Source organism: Portunus trituberculatus, chromosome 48, assembly GCF_017591435.1.
Source record: "Portunus trituberculatus isolate SZX2019 chromosome 48, ASM1759143v1, whole genome shotgun sequence".
NCBI lineage: Eukaryota > Metazoa > Arthropoda > Malacostraca > Decapoda > Portunidae > Portunus > Portunus trituberculatus.
Genome location: NC_059302.1, coordinates 24,237,415 through 24,264,918, shown reverse-complemented (window position 1 = coordinate 24,264,918; position 27,504 = coordinate 24,237,415). Strand labels below are relative to the sequence as shown.

The 27,504-nt window shown below is 43.5% G+C and overlaps 1 protein-coding gene and 1 long non-coding RNA gene across 2 annotated transcripts in view; one reads left to right on the top strand and one right to left on the bottom strand.

Annotated features, from left to right (window-relative positions):
• The window catches only part of LOC123498796 (trithorax group protein osa-like), a 100,782-nt gene extending 86,842 nt beyond the window's left edge, over window positions 1-13,940 (bottom strand). Inside the window, exons 1-2 of the mRNA XM_045246220.1 lie at window positions 13,310-13,940; window positions 1,303-1,866 (exon numbers count right to left, since the gene is read on the bottom strand). Of these exons, the coding sequence (XP_045102155.1) occupies window positions 1,303-1,866; window positions 13,310-13,328 (583 nt within the window). The 5' untranslated portion in view covers window positions 13,329-13,940. The remainder of the gene's footprint in view (window positions 1-1,302; window positions 1,867-13,309) is intronic.
• The window catches only part of LOC123498802, a 132,735-nt gene that overhangs the window by 77,811 nt on the left and 27,420 nt on the right, over window positions 1-27,504 (top strand). The window lies entirely within an intron of this gene.

Genomic DNA, 27,504 nt, shown 5'->3' with positions numbered 1-27,504 from the left:
AGAGAGAGAGAGAGAAAGAGAGAGAGAGAGAGCAAATATAACCATTTCTAAAGCAAATAATAAAGACAGTAAAGGAAATGTAGAGAGAGAGAGAGAGAGAGAGAGAGAGAGAGAGAGAGGTGAGTGATCCAACGTGGCGTCAAGGCGGCATCACTCAACCGTGATGACTGCAGGATGCCATGTTGCTACAACCAGTGGAAGCCTATAGAGGAAGAGAGGAGGAGGAGGAGGAGAAGGAGAAGGAGGAGTGAAGATAACACAGGAGGAGGTGAACATTTGTCTCCCCAGCGGTGAGGAATGAGTGTGTCGCCATCACCAGGATCACCACGCTGCTTATGGTGACCCGGTTGTTGTGGTGGTGGTGGTGGTGGTGGTGGGTGGATGCTAATGATGATGATGATAAGTAGTGGACAGGAAGCTGAATAAAGAGACGAGACTGGAGGGAGTTGGGGAGGTAGAGGTGAGGGGGGCGTGCACGCAGGTCAAGGGGTGAGGGCGGGGGTGGGGGTGATGAGGCCTGTCGGTCACCCCTGAACCTCCTCCCCTCTCCCTCCCCTTCCTTCTTCCTTCCCTTGACTCCCCTCCCTTTGCCTCCCTTCCTTTCTCCCTTTCTTTTACAATTTCACCCATTTCTGTTTGTAATATTTTCCTTTTTCATCATCATCATCATCATCATCATCACCACCACCACCATCATTATCATCATCATCATCATCATCATTATCATCATCATCACCATCATCATCATCATCGTCATCACCATCATCATCATCATGGCGGCTCCCAGCAGACTCCTGGCTCTGAGGGCACGGCATGAACACAGGGGAGGTTCGCAAAGGTGATGCGGCTCTAAGTGGGTTTCCATGTGCGTGTAATGGCCGGGGAGAGTGACAGATTAGGGGCCGGCAGGGGAAGGGATGGGCGGGGTGGTGGGGGTGTTGTGGTGGGAGAGGAGTGGATGGGGAGAGGAGGAGGCAGATGACCCGTCTCCTCTGTCTTCCCCCGTGACCCGTGACCTCCCCGCGTGGAAGTGTTCTATAAAACGTATGTGTGTGTCATCAGTATTCCCTTCCCCCGCAGCCCGGCGCGTCCCGGCCCGGCAAGGCGCGGGGAGCCAGCGTGTGTCAGCGTCAGGAAGCCAAACACGGGGGTTGTCTGACCGTTACATATGGAGAGTGGGTGGAGAGGACAGAGAGAGGGAGAGAGTGAGAGGCATGGCGGGCAGACTCTTGAACAGGGAGTGTGAAACTGGACAGCGTGAGAGGACAAGCGCCACCACCAGTACAAGCCAAGGCCACTCACCCAGCATCTTGGAGAGGTCGGCGTTGTGCAGGTCCGGGTTCTCGTCTGCCAGCTTCTTACGTTCCACCTTCGCCCACACCATGAAGGCGTTCATGGGGCGCCGGATGCGCTGCTCCCGCCTCGCCTTCTCTCCAGCACCACACCGCCCCGCACCGCCGCCGGCCTCCCAGCGGGGGGCTCCGCCACCGCCGGGGTAGGGCTCCAGCCCCCGGGGATGGTGGTGAGGGTGGTGGTGGGGATGATGGGGGTGCTGCTGGTGCTGCAGGTGGGGGAGCAGAGGGGTGGGGCTTGGATACATGAGTCCTCCAGGGTGGGCTGCCCCAGGATGGAGGGGCCGCAGCGGGGAGGGGCTCAGGGAACACTCCAGCTGCCCCGGTAGCCCCGCAGCGTGGTATGGCCCGCCCATGAGATTTCCCTGTGTCACATAGTGCGAACCGCCACCCTCTCCTGGGTGGGCGGCCATGGGCGAGGCCGTCACGTTGTCATTGTAGTCCAGGTGGGCGTGGCTGGGCGAGGGCGCGGCTCCCACCTGCGGCAAACCGAACCCCGCCAGGGAGCACTCGCCTGAGAAGGAGACACGGCAAGGTGAAGGTGAGAGGTGTCAGTCTGCCCCTCACTCCGCCCTGGCCCCGCCCTCAGGGGCACGGTGCTGCCCAGCCCGCGTGGCGGGACGCGGAACGGAGCAGGGAGCAGGACTGGCGGCCATCAGGATGCAGGCCACCCTCCCCGCCCTGATTGATATGACTGTTTTATCTCCCACGATTATGCGAGATCCGCGATATGCAAACTAGCCTTCCTCCTTATCGCGGGCCGCTACCCGGGCCAAGTGTGCCAGTGACAGGCGCCGTGACCCTCCCCCTTGCACTGCATGGTCAACTCTCTCCGCTGTACACCCTCCCCCACGCCCACACCAACTGCTGCCTCCTGCCACACTCTCACTCCACATCATCTTGACACATTCCCACCAGCACACTATTACGCCCGCTGTGCCATCAGGCCCCTCGTGTAGCCTAGTCCATTTCCCCACCTGCCCACCTGCCCATCTGCCCTAGCCAGTGCATCCCATCCACTTTGAATCACTCCTCTAACCCTTCATATTCGTAGCCACTCACTTTTATTACCACAACCAAAATCATTCCACATCGCTCTGTCTTTCTTCTCATCTCTCACATCTCTCCTCCTCCCCCACCATCCTCCCTTCTAATGTACTCGTCCCTTCTCTCCTCCCTCTCATCCCTCCCTGGCTCCCACCCATCCCTCTCTCCCTCCCTCCTCCCACTGAGACAACAATCCGTCCCAACCATTAAGTAAGCGGAGGTTAAGTCACCCATCGTCTTAGAGTGGCCATCAATCACCACAACATGAAATTAGGGAGCGATGTCACCCCATCACTGCTACAACTCCTCCTCCTCCCCCCTCCCCCTTCAACCACAATACCCTCGTCCACCACCACCCCCTAGTGTTATATCCCCTCTCCCCTCCTTCCCCCACCCCTCTCTCTTACTGCTACTGCCGCTGCTGCATCAACTCATTGTCTCTCTGCTCGTGTTTGTTTGAGTTTATTATTTTTTCATTTTTTATTTTTGCTTTCTACTGATATTGCTTTGTTTTGTCTCATATTCTTCGTTTTCTTTACTTAGTTCTGTTTCTATTTTTCAGCTTATTTTTCTCCTCGCCTCGTTCTCTTTCTCCTCTTCTTCCTCTTTGCACTTCAGGTTTTGTTTTGTTAGTGATAGTGATGATAATGATGATAATGATAATAATGATAATAATAATAATAGTAATAATAATGATAATAATAATAATAATAATAATAATAATAATAACAATAATATTGATAATAATGATAATAATAACAATAATAATGATAATGATACTGGTAATGAAAATAATAATAATATTAAAGATAATAATAATAATAATGATAATGATAATAATAGTAATAATAATATTAATAATAGTAATGATAATAATAATAATAATAATAATAATAAGAAGAAGAAGAAGAAGAAGAAGAAGAAAAGTTAAAAACAGTTCAGATATTGTAAAAGATTGGGAATTTTCTGTATTGCCATTATCGGTGTATGAAATATTCTCTCTCTCTCTCTCTCTCTCTCTCTCTCTCTCTCTCTCTCTCTCTCTCTCTCTCTCTCTCTCTCACACACACACACACACACACACACACACACACACACACACACACACACACACACACACACACACACACACGCAAATTATAACATCTTAGTGAAACTCTGGGATTTTATGAAGAAGATGCAAACACACTCGCAAAAAAAAGGCTAACAGGACTCATAAAGAAAAAAAAAAGGTACCCACGAAGACAGTAACTCACAGTGTCTCCCTTCAATTAACTCACCACTATCCCTCTTAACTACTCCCTTCTCTTGAAAAATAAAAATAATTAACCAAGCAAAATAAACAAAAGTCTTTAATTAATTCCACTCCCTTCGCATTGCACTCCACCAAGCACCACCACCACCACCACCACCACCACCACCACCACCAATAACAACCATTCTTTACCTCGTCTCCACTGTATCTAAAGCTCGTATTCTTAAACACGTCTGTGCTTTATTTATATTTACACGAATTTTTTAAGGTGCTTTTACGATTCTAGAGGCAGAGTGACGAGATTTCTGCATTATTAACTGGAAAAACACTCTTGAAAACCCCGCTAATCATCTCTGTAGCTTTGGAATATAGTCATGGTGAGAGAAGAGCATTTTTAAGGTCTGTTTACGGTTCTAGAGGCAGAGTGACGAGGTTTCTTCATTATTAGCTGGAAAAACACTCTTGAAAACCCCGCTAATCATCTCTGTGGTCCTTGAAACTAGTCATGGTGAGAGAGCAAAGCGTTTCTGAATACGGACCTTACCCTCTCACTCCCAATCTCTTGCTCTCTCTCCTCTCTCGCTCTCCCTCCTATAACCAGTGGTCGGCACATTTTATGCAGGGGATAACAGAGGCACGTCAGCGGAAGGCACGCGGGGAATGCTTTGCTCCGCCGCGCCCAAAGGAACACCAGAGAACGCTTTATCTCGTCATCCAGCCTGTCAAAATATTGGCTGCCCACGTTCAAGGGGGAGGGGGGAGACTATGGAGGAGGAGGAGGAGAAGGACGACATGGTGCTTTCGAGAGAGTTAAAAGGAGGAGGAGGAGGAGGAGGAGGACATGGTGCTTTTGAAAGAGTTAAAAGGAGGAGGAAGAGGAGGTCATGGTGCTTTTGAAAGAGTTAAAAGGAGGAGGAGAAGGAGGAGGAGGAGGAGGGGACATGGTGCTTTTGAAAGAGTTAAAAGGAGGAGGAAAAGGAAGAAGAGGAGGAGGACCTGGTACTTTCGAGAGAGTTAAACTAACGTACCAGGGATCAATGTTGCAAGGGGAAACAAGCGTGCGGCGTCCCTACAGGAAAGTACTCTATTTCAGTGGATTGAACGGAGCTGGGGCCTGATTGACTGCTGCCTCCCTTGAAAGCGCCAGGCAAGGCTGCCACACCATCCATTCGACATACACACTGTGCATCCACGTACACAATGCACACACAACATTACATCCACCAAGCTTTAACACCTTCCCCCACAAACACAAGTAATCAGACGTAGATTATATATTTCCTTTTCACTCTCTACTAAAATTCCATGTGGTTTTTCCATATCACATGGTTTTACCTTTTTTCCTGCCAGCCTCGGCTGGAGGGAGGGGTGGGTGGGGAGGAGCCTTCTGCTTTGCTGTCCTGTCTCTATCACTGGTAGTTAGGAAATATCTTCAACAAACAGCCTAGTAAGGACCTCAGGGTCTGTTGCTGTTTGTCCTCCTTTGTATTCCTTTGTATTCCTCCTCCTCCTCCTCCTCCTCCTTTAGCTTCTGTACGTGTAGTTTAGTAAACGAGTGATCTCGTTATAGGTCGCAAGGCCTCCTGTCACTCGTCTTTCCTATGTATTCCTATGTATTCCTCTTCCTCCTCTTCCTCCTCTTCCTCCTCCTCCTATTATTGCAGCCTCTCTTGTTAGTTACTTGTTCCCGAGTAGCCTTGTAACTGCAGGAACTTAAAGGACTGTTTTGGTATCCTTTTTGTATAATCCTGTGCAATAATCCTCCCCAATCGATGAATTACACCAAGGGATAGAAGAATCTTTACCGCACAGAGAGAGAGAGAGAGAGAGAGAGAGAGAGAGAGAGAGAGCCACCCACCTACCTACCTACCTCTCACATAGCAGGAGATAAGCATGAAAAGGCGACTCCAGGCCCATCTAGACACTATAACCCTCCTTCCTCTCCCCTTAAGTCCTACCTTCCCATCTTCCCTCACTGCACTCCCGCCTCTACGTGAAGTCCCTACGTGTAGCACTGTCTGCCGCCCCTTCAAGAGACACCCAGAACCGTGATTCGTTGTATAAATCTGCGTTCTGCCCCAAGAGGAAGGCGGTGCGTGGTTGGGATTGCAGCCTAAATGAACTATGCCTTCTAGCTAATAGTTGACGGTATGACGGGTGGCAGTGAGAGAAGGGGAGGTGACGGGAGGGTGTGATAGGTAGAGAGAGGGAAGGAGAGGGAACCCAAACTGCTGACTTGTCGGGGTGAGAGCAGGGGAGGTGACGGCAGAGTGTAATAGGTAGAGAGAGGGAAGAAAAGGGAACCCAAACTGCTGACTTGTGGGTGTGAGGTTAAGAGAGGTGAGTGATAGGTTGAGAGAGGGAAGGAGAGGGAACCCAAACTGCAGACTTGTGGGGATTCTTAAGTTGCATCCCATTTTCTTAGACACTTCTGCTTCTGCCTCGCACTTCCATTTCTTTTAACAGATTCTAGTTGAAGGTTTGTGAGGTTTTCTATGGGTGTGTTTATGGTTTCAGTGAGAGTTTAACAAGATTTCTATATCATTAAGCCCTTCATTACTTAGAAGCACTTTTACCATGAGTTTTGTGTAAGATTAGACGACTTTAATGACATTAGCATTGGTCTATGGAGGTCAGAAGATTAGCAGCCTGAATCTTCCTTATCTTAATTCCCCACATGGGTTTCCGAACCCGTATAAAGTCACAAATAGTAAGCAGAATTCATATGGAAATGCGTAATGGCGCTGAAGAGGTTAATAGCAGAAATAGTCTTAGAAAACCGGCTATTCATCTCTGTGGCGTTTGAAAATTGTTGAAGTAGGAGAGCAAAGTTTATCTGAACACGGGCCATGATAAGCTACACTAGTTTGAGACGGCGTTTTAGGAGTCAAGAAACCCTCAGGAAAATCTTCGAACCACAGCGTCAGTAGCAGAGGTAGAGTGGTTACTGCACACCCAAAACACCGCCACCACCGCCACCACCGCCACCACCACTATCACCGCCACGCCCACAGCAGGTATCACAGAGGCACACTATGGGATCGTAATGTTGCGCGTGGGAATGCATGGGAGTGTTTGAAATGTATTCGTAAGCGTTTCAGCGTCTTAACCTCTTGAGTACCGTGACCTCTTTCCATATTCATTTTGCTTACTATTTGGTGATTTTATACAGCTTCGGAAACTTATGTGAGGGATTGAAATAGTGAAGACTGTGGTCATTAATCGTCTTACGTTCATAGATCCTTCCAAATGTCAATAAAATGGTCTAATCGTACAAAAAAACTCAAGGAGAAAATGCGGTCCAGTACTGAAGGAGTTAACTCGACAACTTCTAAAAGGTTATCGTGAAGTTACTGTGGCTTTCAGGAGTATTTTCATAGTTTTAGTTACAATTTAACAAACATTCCGTATGGTTAATGGGGGGAAAAAAAACATTAACCCTTTCAGTACTGGGAAGCATTTTTACCATAAGTTTTTAATATTAGACGATTTTATTTCCATTAGGAAGGGTCTATGGAGTTCAGAAGATTAATGGCCACAGTCTTCACTATTTCAGTCCCTCACATAAGTTTCTAAAGCTGAATAAAATCACCAAATATTAAGCAGAATGAATATGGAAACGCGTCATGGTATTGAAGGGGTTAAGCTTGGTTAAGTTAGGTAAATTTAGGTTAATATGAAAGTTACGTTAAGTTAAATTAGGTTAGGATAAGAAAATCAGTCACGAAGGAAATAAATAAGAGAGGGAAAAGTTGCAGAGAGAGAGAGAGAGAGAGAGAGAGAGAGAGAGAGAGAGAGAAATGAAATAGCCAGAACACGAATGACGAATAAAAGTGAAAAGGAATATACCTTACTATTTTAATCCCCACATAAGTTTCTGTAGTTGTATAAAATCACCATATAGTCAGCAGTCATGCTACTGAAGGGGTTAAAGAAAAATACTCGATTTAATTAATCTGGATAACTTCTTAGTGATCATCGTGGAAGTTGATGTGACTTTGAAGAGTGTTTTCTGATCCTAATAATGATTAAACTCGCATTCCGTATTATCAATGGGAGAAACACTCATGAAGAACACGATTTGAGACTTTCAAGAGTATTTTCATGATTGGGGTAACAGTTTAACACGAAGAGACGAAGGAGAACAGCAGAACACGATAATAAATAACAGAACAGAGCATGAGAATGGAAAGAACAGATAAGCGGAACAGAAGTAAGAAAACTGAATCGTGCGGAACCAAAATTATCAAAGCAGAACACGAACAGAACACAAGAATGACTGTGCAGAACGAAAATGAGAACTGCTAAGCGAAAAGAACGGAACAACAACAAAAAAAAGACCAGAAAGAGAACCAAAAACCAATACAGAAGAGAGAAAAGGAATCAAACGAAACTAAGCAGAGCAAACCAAAAGAAGGAAAACAGAACAGACATAAGAAAACATTAAACAACGTAAATAATTTAAACCTCTTCAGTACCATGACGCGTTTCCAAATTCACTCTGCTGACGATTCAGAAACTTATGTGGGGATTAAAGTAGTGAAGACTCTGGCCATTAATCTTCTGACCTCCATAGACCTTCCGTAATGTATATAAAATCGTCTAATCGTACACAAAACTCAAGGTAAAAATGCATCCCAATACTGAAGGGATTAAAATAATGAAAACTCTGGCCATTAATCTTTTAACTTCCATAGACCCTACCTTATGTAAGTAAAATCGTCTAATCGTACACACAACTCAAGGTAAAAATGCGTTCCAGTACTGAAGGGGTTAAGTACATAAGCAGCCCAACATTTCCTTAACTTATATACGTACACGAACACAGACAAGCCATCAAAAACACAACCTAACGTACTTACAAATATACATAAAAAAAAAAAACGCTGTATTCGTGACTCTCTCCCAGTGATATTTGAAGAGATGAAGGAAGAGAAGAGGAGAGACACAAAGAAACAATTCACGGACACAGAATGACACTCGCCACTCACCACGGACAGTCATCACGTTATCGGGGGAATGGAAGTTATCTATCGACGGTATACGGACAAGAGCGAAACTTTGAAACATTAGTCACAATTCTTCGATCGTTGTGTCAAATTGGATCGTGGTTACAGGATTGAGTGATTTATGGGTATAGATTCATCTCTCTCTCTCTCTCTCTCTCTCTCTCTCTCTCTCTCTCTCTCTCTCTCTCTCTCTCTCTCTCTCTCTCTCTCTCTCTCTCTCTCTCGTCCTAAATGATTTATTGTTAAGTATTTCTCTCTCTCTCTCTCTCTCTCTCTCTCTCTCTCTCTCTCTCTCTCTCTCTCTCTCTCTCTCTCTCTCTCTCTCTCTCTCTCTCTCTCTCTAACTGATTTATTGTTAAGTATTTCTTTTTTTTCTTTTCCCATCAGTGAGAGAGAGAGAGAGAGAGAGAGAGAGAGAGAGAGAGAGAGAGAGAGAATGTGAAGGCGACAAAGAATTAAAGCGAAGAAAAAAAAATGTAGTCATGGAAAGCATTTTAAAGGGACAAAAAATAAACAGTTAAGAAAAGAGGAAGGAAAATTTTCAAGATAACGCAAGAAATGAGAAGAGAATGAACGAACAAGAATTGCCGAGCGAATTGTAAGAGGAGAAAAGGACACAGGCGGGAAAAAGTGAAAGATAAGGAGATGAAGATTACATGAAAAAATAAATAAATAAATAAGCGATCTTGGTGGAGAAAAATAATTCTCTCTCTCTCTCTCTCTCTCTCTCTCTCTCTCTCTCTCTCTCTCTCTCTCAAAAAGTGGTTGGTTTTCTTTATTTTGATCGACAGTTCGTAAAAATAATAATAATAATTAATAAGAATAATAATAATAATAATAAGAAGAAGAAGAAGAAGAAGAAAAAGAATAATAATAATAATAATAATAATAATAATAATAATAATAATAATAATAATAATAATAATAAAGATAATAATTGATATCCTCATTCCCCATCTTTTTTTTTTTTTTCTTCCCATTTATCACCCATTCTCGTTCCTTTTCCCAATCTTCGCTTTTTCCATCACATTTCTTTTTTTTTTTTTTTCTTATCCTCTTCTCCCTTCTTCATTTTTCCTTCTGATCTCCACCGCAAAACTCTTCATTTACTAACCCTCAACATCATTTTACCCTTCATCTCTTTATCACTGTTCTTCTTCAGTTCCCCTTCTTCCAAGCTTCCTTTCTCATTCTCCTTTCTTTTTTTTTTTTTGTACTTTATCCATATTCTTTTTCAGTTCCCCTTCTTTCAAGCTTCCTTTCTCATCCTCTTACACTCTTTTTCTTTTTCTTTCTATACTCCATCCGTATTCTTTCTCAGTCTCTTCCTTTAGTGTTCTTTTCTTCACCTTCCTATCCTCTTCTTTTTCTTTTCTCATACTCTTCTTTCTTTCATTTTCCTTTTTTGGCATCATTGATATCAAAAGTTTAATCGTGTAGTTCAATTTTTTTTTTTTTTTTTTTTATATATTATCTAATCGTCGTCAAGATAGTCTGGCTTCTCAAATTAAATACTAGGTGAAATTGACTTTGTCCGCTCTTGGTTCTTGTTGTTTCTTTGCGCGAACGGTACTGTGAGTAAACTTTTCTCTCTCTTACGCTTGTGAAAATAAATTAAAGAAATAATACATAGATCAATAAATAACACAAACAGTATGTGTCATAACTCCATATTCAGAAACGTTTCCCTCTCTCATCGCGACCATTTCAAAGACCACAGAGACGATTAGCCGTTCTAAAGAGTAATTGACCTGTTGATAATTCAGAAAACTTGTTAACATATCACTACAATTACAGAAACACCCTTAAAAACCAGTGTCACTTCAACTAGACTTGCGGAAGTGTTTCAGAATATGAACCATAGTGTCATTATCAGGCAGAGAGTTAATGCGATACCACACAGGAGTCATTTGGCGCCGCTTAGCTCTGGGAAATGTGGGAATGTTATGGGCGAGCAGCAGCCGCACCACTCAACGCTTCACTCAGCTCAGATCACTTCCACGTGTGCAGCGACTGTCGTGCTCGCCAGAAAGAGTGGAAGGATTGCCACATGAGACAACCTCCATATGCACAGCCACCTATTCATTGAACACGAAAGTAATGTATCTCTTAAATGGAATCTTGTTGACTATCATTAGTGAATTATACAGACAAGTGTTGTACATGCGTTTCAGTGTACTACCAGGAAAAAGAAGCTCATGGTTATGTGAGAAAATGTTGATTGTAAATGTTTCCTAATTTCAATATTTTTACTTTGGTTACATTAGAGTGTAAACATTATACTGGCAAAAATTATGATAATAGTGATAATAATAACAGTAATGAGAATAATAATAATGATAATAATAATAGTAATAATAATAATAATAATAATAATAATAATAATAATAATAATAATAATAATAATAATAATAATAATAATAATAATAAAAATAACAATCCTGCTTGAAGGAGACTAAATTTATTTGCGGTAATTCTTCAAAGGTAAAACAAACATTGCTTTTCATATCATCTTTTTCTTGTAATTGATGGAATGTTGTATGCAAGAGTTTAGCTTCCTGGCACTTCATTCTATACCATACTTCATACGATCATTTCTTTTTCCATATTTCATCGGAGCACTAACTTTTGTATCGTGACCCGCGTTGTGATCTATTTGCTTCTGCGCCAAATGGATTCGTTTCACTTGATCCGTCAGTTGTCTGGTCGGGCGTGAATTGAGGTTATCCATCAGGCAGCTTCTGTGAATCTCCCTAATGGAATTTTAAAAAGATAGATTCCAAACGCAGCACAAACCTTTAAACTATTCAGCGATGCCACCAAAGATTAAGTTTTCATTATTTCTTTCTTTCCTTCTCGTTTTTCTTTTTTATTCTTTCATTAACACATTTCAAAGAACAACTATCCCTACTCATCACAATTTCTTACACAGGTTTATTTTCTAGTGACTGGCACGTTTGATTCTGTATTCTTTCGCTTCTCAAACTTCTAACATGATTTCCTTAAAGCTCCGAGCAAAATTTTAAGGCACGACACTAATAAGAAATTGAGTGAACCGGTCGTTTTAATTGAATCTTGTATTGCTTGTACTTTCAGTTGTACTCACTAAAGTCAAGCATAAGGTTATATACTCAGAGGAATGACCAGTTTTCATCGTGTTGTTAAAAGTCAGAAAGGTTAACAGAATATATATGTAAATTTTTCCTTACCTTCCCACGTAACTACTCACATGTTCATCCTTGTTTCTAACCTTTCATATACTATTCCTCTCCCTCCTTCTCTTCCTCCTCTCCTTCTATCTCTCCCTCCTCCTCTCCTCCTCTTTCTGTCTTTCTATGCCCCTTTTTATTTTATTCCTTCATTCCCTTCATTCCTCAATTTTCTTCCTTTTATTCTAGCATTTCATTCCTCCCTTCCCTCTCCCTCTTCTTCATTATCCATTATCTCTATCTCTTCTACCCTTCTTATCCTGTCACTTAATTCTTCCATTCCTTTTCCTTCTTCTTCCCCTTGTTCTTTCCTTTTATTACCTCTATTCTCAGTCCCTTTTCATTATTTTTGCATCTCTATTCCGTATCCTCCGTCTGCCTCGTTCTTTGCCGCCATAGCACACACGGTTCTCGTCTTTCAGCGTATCCCAGCACACCTGAGCTCCCCAATCTTGTCACTCAGACTACATATATACGCAACATATTGATATTCCACCGTTAGCTCTTTGCATTTATGTGTGCGTGTGTGTGTGTGTGTGTGTGTTGTGTGTGAGTGCGTGTTTGGAGTGTGTGTGTGTGTGTGTGTGTGTGTGTGTGTGTGTGTGTGAGTGAGTGCGCGCGCGCGTGCGTGTACGTGTGTGTGTGTGTGTGTGTGTGTGTGTGTGTGTGTGTGTGTGTGTGTGTGTGTGTGTGTGTGTGTGTGTGCGCGTGTACAAGGGTATCTGTGTGTATGTATACCCATATGCATAGATAGACTACATATATGTATTATGCACACACACACACACACACACACACACACACACACAGTGGGATGGGTCTTCTGTTACAGTGTATTAAGGTCTCAGGTTTGGGTGCAGCAGCACCCGCCGCTCTGCAGTTTCCCAGCACGTGTTGCTGCACAACTAATAGAACAGTATTAAGAAAGAAATAAATCCGTCATGCATCACACTGGTGAACATGTTTGACACCTGAAAAAATAATACTGCATGACAAGATGACATTTTCGGCGTGTTGGCTCGTGCCACATGTGTTGTATACACCTGTGCTCTGACCACCTGCCGCTACCGCACCCGCCTTCCATACAGCTGACTTTTCCATTTTTACTCATAATTAATGATGTAGAAATGCAAGACAATAATAAAAAACTTAAATTATGGCCATGAGCTGCTTCACTAATTTTTCTCCTTATAATATTCATCAAATGAAAATAAATAGATTATGGACGTGAAAATGTTGGTCGCACTTCTACCTTTATCTCTGACTGTTTTTAAGAATGACATTCCATGATGGTAAACTGCCGTACAACAACACCCACGAGGAAAACACCTTGAGGATCACAATGTGTCTTGTCTGTTCGCGGAATTATTTTGCGACTCGTCGTGCGGCGTGCGAGAGTCGGCGGGTGAGTCGCGGCCCATGCGGCGGGACACCTACCGGCACTGAGGGACATCATGGTGGTGTGCCTGGCGATGCACAGGTGTTGCGGCACCGGTGCCTCAGGCTGTGCCAGCCTGAGGCGTGAAGTGGTGCAGTGCCAGCAGCACTGAGCGTGGCAGGGTCCCTGCACCTGTGAGGCACACCACTGCCAAGGTCGCCACACTCATCACGCCTCTCCACAACACTGGCCTTGTTGTGGCCTCACTCCGCCGCGCCGACACACGCTCTTCCTGCTGTGCCGGCTGCTGAGCGGCTCGAGGACAACCCGCGACGGAAGCAACGGGCGGAGACGCTGAGGCCGGGGCACTCGCGGCGCGAACGTCGGGCGGGCGGAGTGGGGGGCGACGGGTGACCACGGAGAGTGCGGGCTGACGACAGCCCTGCGTGGTTGAGTACTGAACCAGTGGCGGTGGTCGGCCATGGCCGCCGCTGCCCGCCCCTCCGCTGATGCCACCACACTCCTTGTCTTCATTTTCTTCCTTTTTCAGTAACCTGACATAGGAGAGTGTGTTGCTGCTCCCCGTGTACCCACGGCTGCTCCCCTCCCGCTCCGTACTCCCGCCAGCACGCCCAGCGGAAGTGAGCCCTCGATATTTCCCTCAACATGGTCACCACTGAGGCAGTCACGTGACTGTGGGCAACCAACCATACACCGCCGGGCCGGGGCATTCAAACGAGTCCAGTTCACAACACCTGCCCGTCCCTTCCCGCTCACCCTCCCCTTCCCTCCCCTCCCCTCCCCTCCTTGGTGCTGGTGAGATATGTCCAGAAGCTCCTCGCCCGCCCCTCCGAGTCATGCCGGCAACCCCCGTCCCCTTCCACTCCTCACTGTTCACTGCCAGAGTTTGGAAAAAGTGGAAGCTGAGGACCGGAATGTTGTCCTTCATCTTCCTCTGTTCTGAATGTTAGCTGGGCCCCCTCCACGCCCCCCCCCCCACACCCATTCCCACACGCCCATCAACCCCCTTCCACTCACTACCACATAACATGGCAACACAGCTCCACCACCAGCGTAGAGAAGGAAAAATAACCTCTACATTTTATTTTGCAACGGTAAAAACTATTTTGGATCTACAAAATTTTATGAAATGCGTATTTTTGAATTAGTGTGTGTCTGTGCTTAACAAACCTACTGTCTATGTCTCTTGTATTATGTCTTTGTGTATTATTTTTTAGTGAGTTAATATTTATATGAGAAAGACGCGCGCAGTGATCCCAGGCATTCCACACACCTCAACCAGCGTCACGTGTTGCAAAGACTGAGGTGGAGTATGAGCCGACACACTGGAAGCAAACTGAATAACCACCCACCTGTCCACTCCCTCCACTCATCCACCTGTCCACTCCCTCCACCCATCCACCTATCCACTCCCTCCATCCACCCACCTGTCCACTCCCTCCACCCATCCACCTGTCCACTCCCTCCACCCATCCACCTGTCCACTCCCTCCATTCACCCACCTGTCCACTCCCTCCACCCATCCATCTGTCCACTCCCTCCACTCATCCGCCTGTCCACTCCTCCCTCCATTTGTCCATTCCTACTTCCACACACTTGTCCACTCCTCCCTCCATCTGTCCACTCCTCCCTCCATCCGTCCACCCCTCCTTCCATCTGTCCACTCCTCCTTCCACGTGTCCACTCCTCCCTCCATCAGTCCACTAATTCACACCACCTCCAACTCCACTAACCTGAATGCATTCCTCACCCTGCTATACATGCTCCACCTTTCTAATTCTCACCCACCACCCATTCTCCCCAAACCCAACCAAACGTAACCTAACCTAACCTAACCTAACCTAAACTAAACCTAATTCACGTATACTACTCATAAGTAACTCCTACATACTCACCTTCCTATATTCATCACTTATCTCACTCATCTCATTCTCCACTCAATCTTCCAATACTTAACCTAAGCTGATCTGACTCGCGCATACCAAACAGTCCTTGCATCCTTAACTCAACTCATTCGCTACCATACCAATAACCTTCTAAACTAACAGTCCTTGTATTCTTAACTGAACTCATTCGCTACCTTACCAACAGCCTTCTAAACTAACAGTCCTTGCATTCTTAACTCAATTCATTCGCTACCTTACCAACAGCCTTCTAAACAAACAGTCCTTGCATTCTTAACTCATTTCATTCGCTACCTTACTAACAACCGTCTAAACTAACAGTCATTGCATTCTTAACTCATTCGCTACCTTACCAACAGCCCTCCAGAACCATTCTTTAATTTTATCCAATCTTCTAACTCTTACCATTCATTCCTTTCTTTGGTAATCTCAGGAACTCCCCATACCTGCTTCTGTATTTCCATCTACTTATGACCTGAACTCATAGAAGTGGGAGATTCCAAGACAATTACTCCATCCTTTTGGCTCTCGTGACACTGTTCGGGGACTGATATATAAGTGGGGACCTTTTTATCTAATAGTGTTTGTTGCCCTTAGCCAGTTTTCCCTTCTTACATAAAAAAAAAAAAAAACACTTCTTACCTTGACTCCATCCCGCGCCAAGGGAGGATGACAGAGACCGTGGCTGGGAAGGTGTAGCCGTCAGCCTCGTGGTGGTGACGGATGACACGAGGGGCATGATGGAGAGTCCTGACACGGAGGCTGGAGAGAAGGGTAGGGAAGAAAAGAACAGGGAAGGGATAGAAGGGCAAGAGGAGGAATAACAGGACGAGGCTAAAGGAAGAGAGAAGGAGTGGATGTGAAGGAAATGGAAGAAGGATTAAGAAAGGATGGCAAAGAAAGGGAAGGGAACAGAAGGACTAGACGGAAAAGAATGATAAGTTTAAGAGAGGAATAAATGGAAAGAAGGAGGGTTGAAGGAGAGAAAATAAGGAAAGATTGGGAAAGAAAGGGAAAGGAACAGAAAGACTAGACTGGAAAGAAATAGAAGTTTAAAGGATGAAAGAATAAAAATAATGAGAGTGTAAGGAGAGAAGAAGGATGAAAAAGGAATGGGAAGGGAAGGGATGGAATACGTGATAGAGATAGAAGGAAGAGAAGTAAATGAAAACACACGGAAGGTTGGAAATGGGGGAAAAGAGATAAACGAAAGTTTAGAGAGAAAGACAGAGAAATCATATGAGACAAATCTTCTCACCATTTTCAAATATATCAGTCATGAAAAGAAATGGAAATAAAATTCATGAAGCATCACATCTCCTCCTCCTCCTCCTCCTCCTCCTCCTCCTCCTCCTCCTCCTCCTCATCCTCCTCTTCATTTATACTCTATTTGTTTACTGTCCTAATCTCTCGTCATTCTCTCTCTCTCTCTCTCTCTCTCTCTCTCTCTCTCTCTCTCTCTCTCTCTCTCTCTCTCTCTCTCTCTCTCTCTCTCTCTCTCTCTCTCTCTCTCTCTCTCTCTCTCTCTCTCTCTCTCTCACACACACACACACACACACACACACACACACACACACACACACACACACACACACACACACACACACACACACACACACACACACACACACACACACACACACACACACACACACACACACACACACACACACACACACTTTCTCCTTCCTTCATCTAATCTTTCCTCTTCATCTGTAGAGAGAGAGAGAGAGAGAGAGAGAGAGAGAGAGAGAGTTTTTATGCCTCTTTTCTTTTATCCATAGCTTCCCTTTTCTCCTCCAACCTCTGCCCCCTCCAAAAAAAAGGAAGAAAAAACAGTAACACCTCTTCTTCACCCATGCAAAGACTGTGTCCGTGCCTCCCTCAGCCTCGCAGCCTCTCTTACTATTACTCTTATTACAGGGTGTTAAAAAGTTGGTATTCCTTCGTTAACTTTCGACTCATATGATCTTTGCACATAAAAGAGGTTAACTGTCATGAATTTGGTCAGGTTGGCTTAGGTTAGAGTGGGTTGGGTTAGGTTAGGTGAGGTTGGATTTGGGTTGGATTTGTTCGAGGTTGGTTAGGTTGGGTTGGGTTGGTTTAGGTTAGGTTAAGTTAGGTTGGGTTGGGTTGGGTTGGGTTGGATTAGATTTGGTCAGGTTGAATTAGGTTAGGTTGGGTTGGGTTAGGTTAAGTTAGGTTGGGTTAGGTTGGGTTGGGTTGGGTTAGGTTAGGTTAGGTTAGGTTAGGTTAGGTTAGGTTGGGTTAGGGTAGGTTAGGTTAGGTTAGGTTGGGTTAGATTAGGTTAGGTTAGGTTGGGTTAGGTTAGGTTAGGTTAGATTAGGTTAGGTTAGGTTGGGTTAGGTTAGGTTAGGAAATTATTTTGTGCTGAATTTATATGGAATAATCTCTGCGTGAAAATTTACTTGGGTTGAATTTACATACGAGCGACAGACAATAACAGCGTTCCTCATTCACCCTTTGCACCCTTTGCTCCCACCCCTCCTCCTCCTCCTCCTCCAGTTCACCATTAGCAAGACCACACACTCACCCTAACACTCTTAATCCTTCAGTTTCACCCTTAGCAAGACCACACACTCACCCTTATTTCTCCACCTTCACCCTTACCAAGACCCCACACTCATCCTTACCACCCTTGTACCTCACCCTTCACTCTTACCAAGACCACACACATATCCTTACCACCCTTGTTCCTCACTCTTCACCCTTACCCAGACCAGACAGTCACCCTTACCACTCTTGTTCCTCACCCTTCACCCTTAGCCAGACCCCACAGTCACCCTTACTGTTATTCCTTCACCTTCACTCTTACCACTCTTGTTCCTCACCCTTCACCCTTAGCCACACAGTCACCCTTACTCTTATTCCTCCACCTTCACGCTTAGCCAGACCAGTCACCCTTACCACTCTTAATCCTCCACCTTCACCCTTAACCAAACCAGACAGTCACCCTTACTCTTATTCCTTCACTTTCACCCTTAGCCAGACCAGACAGCCATCTTTCTCTTATTCCTCCACCTTCACCCTTAGCAAGACCAGACAGTCACCCTTGCTCTTATTTCTCCACCTTCACCCTTAACCAGACCAGACAGTCACCCTTACTCTTATTCCTTCACCTTCACCCTTAGGTAGACCAGTCACCCTTCCCACCCTTAATCCTCACCCTTCGCCCTCAGCAAGAGTGTCAAAGGAAGCAATGCATAGAGGCTACAAATAAGGCAAATATGGCACTAGGATTTATTTTGTAGGAGTGTTAGAAGCAGAAAGCCAGCACTCAAGTAGGCCTTTTTTAACTTTCTTTTCTTTGCCCTTGGCTGGCCCTCTTCCCTACGTAAAAAAAAAAAAAAAAAAAAGTCTCGAAGTAATATTAAAATTATACATACCACTTATAATCCTTCCCACTTCACCCTTAGCTAGACCACACAGTCACCCTCACTCTTATTCCCCCCCTTCACCTTAGCAACACCCTGCAAAACCGTACCCTAATGCCTACCTCCCCTCCCCTCCCTCTCCCCCCTCCCTTCCTCTGCTCCCTACCACGAGGTCACCGCTAACCGTGAACACCTCTTTCCATCGTTATCACCTTCACGCCCGCCCTTCCGTGTTCTGCCTCCCTCGACCTTACACGGTACACATTTTTTTTTCTGCTTTCTCTCTCTCTCTCTCTCTCTCTCTCTCTCTCTCTCTCTCTCTCTCTCTCTCTCTCTCTCGACGTGGTAGGAGGAGAAATGTGGAAAATAGGAGGAGGAGCAAGACTTGAGAGAGTTTACCGGTGTTGTGAAAGATGTCTACTGTCGTTGATATGTCTGAAGTAGGAAGGTTTCAAGACGCTTACCCTTTGCTATTTTGATCGTTTTATTCGGCATTGCTCTGGGAAATTGATATGTAAGTTGGCTTTTTGCTTTATATTCATTTTATTTATGTTGCCCTTAACCAATAATCCGCCGAGCCCCGTTGGAAAAGCTTAATTTTATTCTGTAACTGTCTTTTAATGTACTGATGTGAGCAGAGGATGGAAAAATACTGTGCTGTGATGCAACATACCCACGTAAATGTGAAGAAAATAGATAAATATATGCGTAGAAAGGAGTCGAGTCTGTCAGGATACAAAAAACAAGGGGGAGGAATATAGATGTACCCCAAAGAAGCTTTCCAGTGTCCTAGGTTGTTCCTGAAGGTGTCCTGAGATGCCGCGGGAACCTTGAACACGTAGGTAGGGTTCGTGTTGAGGGCGTGAGGGTGGTGGTGGTGGTGGTGGTGGTGGTGGTGGTGCTGCTGCTGCTGGTGCTGGTGCCTTACACAAGTCGCCCTTACTATGCCTCTCCGTCACGGCTTTGTGTCGACACTTGTAGGAGTAAGTAGGTAGGTACGTTGTCACTCACTCACTCACTCACTCACTCACTCACTCACTCGACTTAATCATTTACACACTCTTTGATTCACTCGAGGATCTGTACATTCACTTCTTTGTTTTCATACTTTTTCACTCACTTACTCACTCACTCACTCACTCATTTACTCACTCACTCATTTACTCACTCACTCATTCACTTACTCACTCACTTGACGCTCATTTACACACTCTGAATCACTCACTTAAATGTAAATTCACTTATTTGCTATCATACTCTCATTCTCTCACTCTCTCACTCACTCACTCACTCACTCACTCGACTTACTCATTTACACACTCTTTAATTCACTCACGCATCTGTAAGTTCACTTGTTTGCTTTCATACTCTCACTCATTCTCTCACTCACTCACCGACTTACTCGCTCACTTACTCAGTCAATCTCTGATGAAACTCGCATATAAAAATCTATTCCTTCCGTCTTTCCTTCCTTTTCAAATTCATCAACTTTTTTGTACTCCAGTTTTTTTTTTTTTTTTTTCCTTTTTTTTCTTGCATTTTAATTCATAATGGTGGTGGTGGTGATGGTGTTGGCTAGTACATGAATCATTGCAATTACTGTCATTATTATCATATATAATCTCTCTCTCTCTCTCTCTCTCTCTCTCTCTCTCTCTCTCTCTCTCTCTCTCTCTCTCTCTCTCTCTCTCGCTCTCGCTCTCAAGCAAAGATGCATATTTACTAGAGGGAAGAGGCAGCAGAGAAATCCGGCTTAATCCGACTAACAAAAACTCTCTGACGTGAACGTTGCTGGTCTGAGTGACGTCACGAGCTTTATAAAGAGAGGCACGGAACATTGACCCTTTCAGAAACACAGGATGAGACCAAGCTTCATGACACGCCATCTCAACTCAGCTATCGGGAGTAAATGGAACACATTCTGCGCCTCCCCTTTACTACTTTCAGAAAAATGTAGGTACCTTATAATTGAAATGACACGAGTTTTCAAGGGTGTTTCTACGGTTCAAGTGACAGATTAACAAGATATCCGCATTACTGACGGGAAAATATTATATAGAGTATCATCTCAACAATTTGGATAGGCTGTAGTAGTCTGGTTGAAGTGCATGAAATGATTTTTTATAGATAGCTTTACGGTTTTCATGAGAGACTAACAAGATACCTGCATGCATTACTAACTGGAGTAACAATCTTGAGAATCCGCCTGATACACTGTAATATAATTGAATTGCCGTTGATTTTTCGAGTGTGTTTTTACAGTTCTGGTGAGACATTGATAAAAAATTTCTACATTATGAACAGGAGAAACAATCTTGAGAACCTTACTGATCATCTCTGTGACTTTGAAGAATGGTCGTGATGAGAGACCAAGGCCTTTCTGGAAATGGGTTTTTATTAGATGATTAGACGCGTGTAATGATAACCTCTTCCTCGCCAATGCGGGTCACAATGCAGCGCTCGCCTCTTCTTCCCTCACTCTGGGTCACGCCGCAACACCTCGCCCACCTGTCACCATCCCAGAGTGTCCTGTCCGTCTGTCTGTCTGGCTGTAGCAATGCCGTATGTGTGTGTGTGTGTGTGTGTGTGTGTGTGTGTGTGTGTGTGTGTGTGTGTGTGTGTGTGTGTGTGTGTGTGTGTGTGTGTGTGTGTGTGTGTGTGTGTGTGTGTGCGTGTGTGTGTGTGTGTGTGTGTGTTTCATGTAGTTTGTTGTCATGAAAACTTGGCTGCTTTTTGTTGTTGTTGTTAATGTTGTTTAACATAAATACAGTTGACCTCACAGTCTTTCTTCTTTGTGTGTGTGTGTGTGTGTGTGTGTGTGTGTGTGTTTCTGTGTGTGTATACGCGCGCGTGCACACACTCCCACGGGCATTACATTTTAGTAATTCAATAGAGTATATAAAAAAAAAATCATTAAGAAAATAAAACGAAGAACAGGAGGAAGAAAGAGAACGGCAAAACGAAGAAAAACTAGGAGAAATAAAAAAAATAATTTGATGAGAGAGAGAGAGAGAGAGAGAGAGAGAGAGAGAGAGCAAGAGCTCACGCAGAAGATGGTGAAACACGCTGACGGTACAGAGAGGAGGAGAAGAGGACATCGTGGGGTCGCCGCCGGTTATCTTGATAGGCTAGAGTCACCTTCGGCGGGGTCGCTCCTCACACACCTGGTTAGCTACCTGCCGCCCTTCTTATTGCCACATGGGGCCGCCGAGAGAGAGAGAGAGAGAGAGAGAGAGAGAGAGAGAGAGAGAGAGAACTACTTGCGTCACATCACGAATATTCTACATGCTACCTCCATCTTCTTCTTCTTCTCTTCTCCTTCTTGTTCTTCTTGTTGGTTTTGTTCATGGTCTTGTTCTTTCTTTTTTTCTATTCCTATTCTTGTTCGTATTGTTTTCTTTTCTATTTTTTTCTTTTTCTTTTCTTTTTCTTTTCTTCTTCTTGTTCTTCTTCTTGTTCTTCTTCTTGTTCTTCTTTTTTGTTGTTGTTGTTGTTGTTGTTGTTGTTGTTGTTGTTGTTCTTCTTCTTCTTCTTCTTGTATTTTCTTTCTATCTTCTTTTTCTTTTCTTTTGTCATTTTCTTGTTTTCTTTTTTTCTTTTCTTTTTTTATTTTTATCCATATTTCTTTTTATTCTTTGTCTCATTGTTTTTAAATTATCATTGTTACTATTATTTTATTATTATTACTATCATTATTATTATTATTATTATTATTATTATTGTTATTATTATTATGCTCAGTAGTAGTAGTAGTAGTAGTAGTAGTAGTAGTAGTAGTAGTTGTTAGTATTATTCATTCCTTCTTTTTATCTTTTTTTTACATTTTTTTTCTTTTTCTTTTTTTTATTATTTCTTCATTTATTCATCTTCATTCTTATTGTTTTTGTCATTCTTGTCCTCGTTCCTCTTGTCGTTCTGTTTCTCATCCGTTTCACTCTTATCATTGCTCTCCTCTTCGTCATCACAGTCGCTCCTCCTCCTCCTCCTCCCCCTCCTCCTCTTCCTTTTCCTCTTCCTCTTCCTCTTCCTCTTCTTCCTATTCTTCTTCCTCTTTCTCTTTCTCTTTCTCTTCCTCCTCCTATTCCTCTTCCTCTTCTTCCTCCTCCTCCTCCTCCTCCTAAGACTTAAATTAGAATTACAAAGAATTAATTGGCAAACAGTCTTCGCAAACAAAGACATGGAGCAGATGTGTTCAGCCTTTACTAACATTCTCCTTGAAACAGAAAGTAAGTGGATTCCTCAAGTTAGAAAACGAATAAATAGCACAAAAAATCCCCAATGGATGACACACACTATAAAACACATCATCGCCAGGAAAAAGAGCTTATATGCTAAATATAAACGAACTAAATCGGAAACCGATTACAGAAATTATATCACCACCAAAAGATGTTGCGAGAGAGAGATTAGGAAGTCAAAGCGCAATCTCGAAATAAATATATCAAGGCAAGCAAAACAAATCCTAAAAGTTTTTCCAATACATTCGTAGTAAAAGACTGTCAAAGAAAAAATTGGGCCGATAAAGATAATAATAACACACTTGTGAGTGACAGTAAAGTCATGGCAACAATCCTAAATAACTTTTTCACAGCGTGTTTATCACAGAAGACTTTTCGACCTTGCCAACCGCGATCAACATGTATAGAGGATCTGAAAATGAAAAGCTGATAATAGACGAAATTAGCGAAGACGATATAGCCAAACACCTGCGCAACCTTGACCCCAATAAGAGCACAGGGGCTGATAGATTATCAACGAGGCTATTAAGAGAATGTCAAGAACAGCTGGTGTTACCTCTTAAATTACTTTATAATAGATCGTTGCAGGAAAGAAAAGTACCAAGTCATTGGAAATGCGCTAATGTCACGCCAATATTCAAGAAGGGCAACAAAAGTGATGCTGGTAATTATAGGCCCATCAGTCTCACCTCGGTAGTTATAAAAATATTAGAAAAAATAATTAGAGACAAAATGATTTCCTTTCTAGACAGCCACAAATTGATATTAGACTCACAACATGGTTTCAGGAACAACAGATCATGCCTAACGAATCTTCTAGAATTTTTCAACGATATTTTCTCTAATTATGATGACAGAGCTCCATCCGACATAATTTATCTTGACTTCAGGAAAGCTTTTGACACAGTCCCACACAAACGTCTCTTAATTAAACTGAAAGCCCACGGGATGGGAGAGCAGTTGTGTGGATGGATTGATAGTTGGCTAACTAATAGAAAGCAAAGAGTTGTTATTAACGGAGAAGCTTCCGACTGGCTTCAAGTTACGAGTGGTGTTCCCCAGGGTTCAGTTTTGGGTCCAATGCTCTTTTTTAATATACATAAATGATTTAGACTGTGGCATCGTATCAAAAATATCAAAATTCGCCGATGACACTAAACTAGGTAGCAAAGTACGCACAAGAGACGATTGTGATGCCATCCAGCGGGATTTAGACACCCTTAGTAGTTGGAGCGAAAAATGGCTATTAAATTTTAATGCAGATAAGTGCAAAGTAATGCATATCGGCCTAAACAATGTGAAAAATAATTACAAATTACATGGACGTAACTTAAATAAAGTCACTGAAGAAAAGGACCTGGGAGTACTCATAACAAATGACTTAAAATGTGCTGCACAGTGTTCGGCCGCTAGTCGTAAAGCTAACACTGTTTTAGGATTTATCGCACGTAATTTTGACTATAAAACACCTGAAGTCATAACGCGTCTCTATACGTCATTAGTGAGACCACATTTGGAATATGCGGTTCAGTTCTGGTCTCCATGTTATCAAAAGACATAAATAAATTAGAGAGCGTTCAAAGACGAGCAACGAAACTAATCCCCGGAATACGTGGCCTGTCATATGAAGAACGTCTCAAAAGACTAGACATGTTCTCCCTCAGAGATCGTCGCATCCGAGGTGACCTCATTCAAACGTTTAAAATACTTAAAAATATAGATAAGATCGATTATGAAAATCTTTTTGAGCTTTCGCAATCAGTAACGAGAAATAACGGCTTCAAACTTAAAGGACAGCGATTTAATACTGATTTGCGAAGAAACTTTTTTAACGTAAGAATAGTTGAACACTGGAACAAGCTGCCAGCGTCCGTCGTCCAAGTTAACACGGTAGCTACGTTCAAAAGTAAATTAGACAAGTTTTATAAAGAAAATGGTTTCCGATAATTTTTTTTTCCTTTTAGCAATAGTAGTAGTTACACTAGATACCTCTTTTCTTAGCGATATAGTAGTAGTTCCATTAGTACTCTCTTTTTCCCATCTTTCCTGTGTAAATTTCCCCGATTGTCCTTCTCAACAGTCGGGGTGTATTTTTCGTCTTATTTCCTGCCGGGTGACGCCGGAGGGATTGGTGGGTGGGGAGGAGCTTCATCTGTTCTATCCTTACCTCCTACTAAGTATGTAGCTTCTGTACGTGTAGTTTAGTAAACGAGTGACCTCGTTATAGGTCGCAAGGCCTCCTGTCACTCGTCTTTCCTATGTATTCCTATGTATGTATTCCTCCTTCTCCTTCTCCTCCTCCTCCTCCTCCTCCTCCTTTATTAATTTTACTGTTTGAAGTTGTAAATTGACTTTTTGTAACTTTTTTGTATTATTATTATTATTGTTATTATTATTATTATTATTATTATTATTATTATTATTATTATTATTATTATTATCATTATTATTACTATTTTTATTATTATTATTATTATTACTATTATTATTATTATTATTATTATTATTATTATTATTATTATTATTGTTATTATTGTCATTATTATTATTATTATTATTATCATTATTATTATTATCATTATTATTATTATTATTATTATTATTATTATTATTATTATTATTATTATTTTACTACTACTACTACTACTACTACTACTACTCTTACTACTGTTGTCGTCGTCGTCGTCGTCGTCGTCGTAGTAGTAGTAGTAGTAGTAGTAGTAGTAATAGTAGTACGTGGCAGTAGTGGTGGTGGTCTTATCCACAAGCCTTTCAACAAAATCATAATGGGATAAACTCGAGAGTCCACCACACGTGATGTCTCGTCCTCCACACCCACCAACCCACCCACCCACCCACCCACCAGCCATCTTCCTCCTGCAGGTGCCACGATCACATCCTGCACCACCCCGCCAGTGCTAATGACCCGCCCATCCCTCCTCCCTGCCTCACCCATTCACTTCCTATAGTGTGACCCTTCTTCCCATCTCCCCTTCTCCCCTTCTCTCCTTTATCCCTTTTCTCTTTCTCTCCTTTTCTCCTTTATCCTTGTAATACCTGCGACCCATACTCAAGCTTCTCTTCTTTCTTAACCATTCCCTACCTTCCTCGCCTCTCTCTGCCTTCCTCGCCTCTCTCTCTCTCTCTCTCTCTCTCTCTCTCTCTCTCTCTCTCTCTCTCTCTCTCTCTCTCTCTCTCTCTCTCTCTCTCTCTCTCTCTCTCTCTCTCTCTCTCTCTCTCTCTCTCTCTCTCTCTCTCTCTCTCTCTCTCTCTCTCTCTCTCTCTCTCTCTCTCTCTCTCTCTCTCTCTCTCTCTCTCTCTCTCTCTCTCTCTCTCTCTCTCTCTCTCTCTCTCTCTCTCTCTCTCTCTCTCTCTCTCTCTCTCTCTCTCTCTCTCTCTCTCTCTCTCTCTCTCTCTCTCTCTCTCTCTCTCTCTCTCTCTCTCTCTCTCTCTCTCTCTCTCTCTCTCTCTCTCTCTCTCTCTCTCTCTCTCTCTCTCTCTCTCTCTCTCTCTCTCTCTCTCTCTCTCTCTCTCTCTCTCTCTCTCTCTCTCTCTCTCTCTCTCTCTCTCTCTCTCTCTCTCTCTCTCTCTCTCTCTCTCTCTCTCTCTCTCTCTCTCTCTCTCTCTCTCTCTCTCTCTCTCTCTCTCTCTCTCTCTCTCTCTCTCTCTCTCTCTCTCTCTCTCTCTCTCTCTCTCTCTCTCTCTCTCTCTCTCTCTCTCTCTCTCTCTCTCTCTCTCTCTCTCTCTCTCTCTCTCTCTCTCTCTCTCTCTCTCTCTCGTGTCCCTATTGAGTTCGTCCCTTTCCATCATCCCTGTGTTTCTCTTCAGACCTAAAGGCGAAAGAAGTCCTCGTTGATTTTACGTAAGTTTCACCTCCAGAAGCCTTCGCCTTTACTATCCTATAAATGTGCTCAGTTTGCGGTTCTTGGGTAGTGGTAATGGTGGTGATGGTAGCGGTGGTAACTTACAATGATGCGGGGTTATGGTTTGTTGGCTTATAATGGGTGGTGGTGTTGTCTGCTGCTGTTCCCGATGTGGTTCCCTTTGAAAATATCAGCGAATGTTGGTCTAGGTTGTTGCTTTTTTTTATACCATGTGGGCTTTTCACGGGAATTTATGGGCTAAAAGGGGTACTTTTTTCGGGTACCTCCTATCTCAAAGCCCACCCGCTAGGAAACCGTTGCCCCAGTGAGAAGCCCAACCTACACTCGGACCGTGGACAGGATTCGAACCCGTGCGCTTGGAGACCCCCTCGGACCCCAAAGCACGCATGGTTTCACTGTACCACGGCGGCCCCTAAAGGTTGTAATTGTTGTGTAGTTTACAGTATATAAACTTTTTTTTTTATAGAAGAGGGGAAACTGGCCAAGGGCAACAGAAAAAAAATGGCCTTCTTAATTGCCAGTTCCCTTACAGATCTTAAGAGTTAGCCAAAAGACAAGGACAAATGTCTTGAAACTGCTCTAACCTGTATGATCTCTCCCTCTTTCCCTCTCAGTCATGCTTGGGTTATGTCGTTGGCTTGTGATGGGTGGTGGTGTTCTCTGTTGTTGTTCCCGATGTGGTTCCCTTAGAAAATATCAGTGAATGTTGGTCTAGGCTGTGATTGTTGCGTAGTTTATAGTATACAAATTCACCTTTAGTTCTTACTTGTATGATCTTTCCCTCTGAGACGTGCTTTGGTAAATTGACAGGT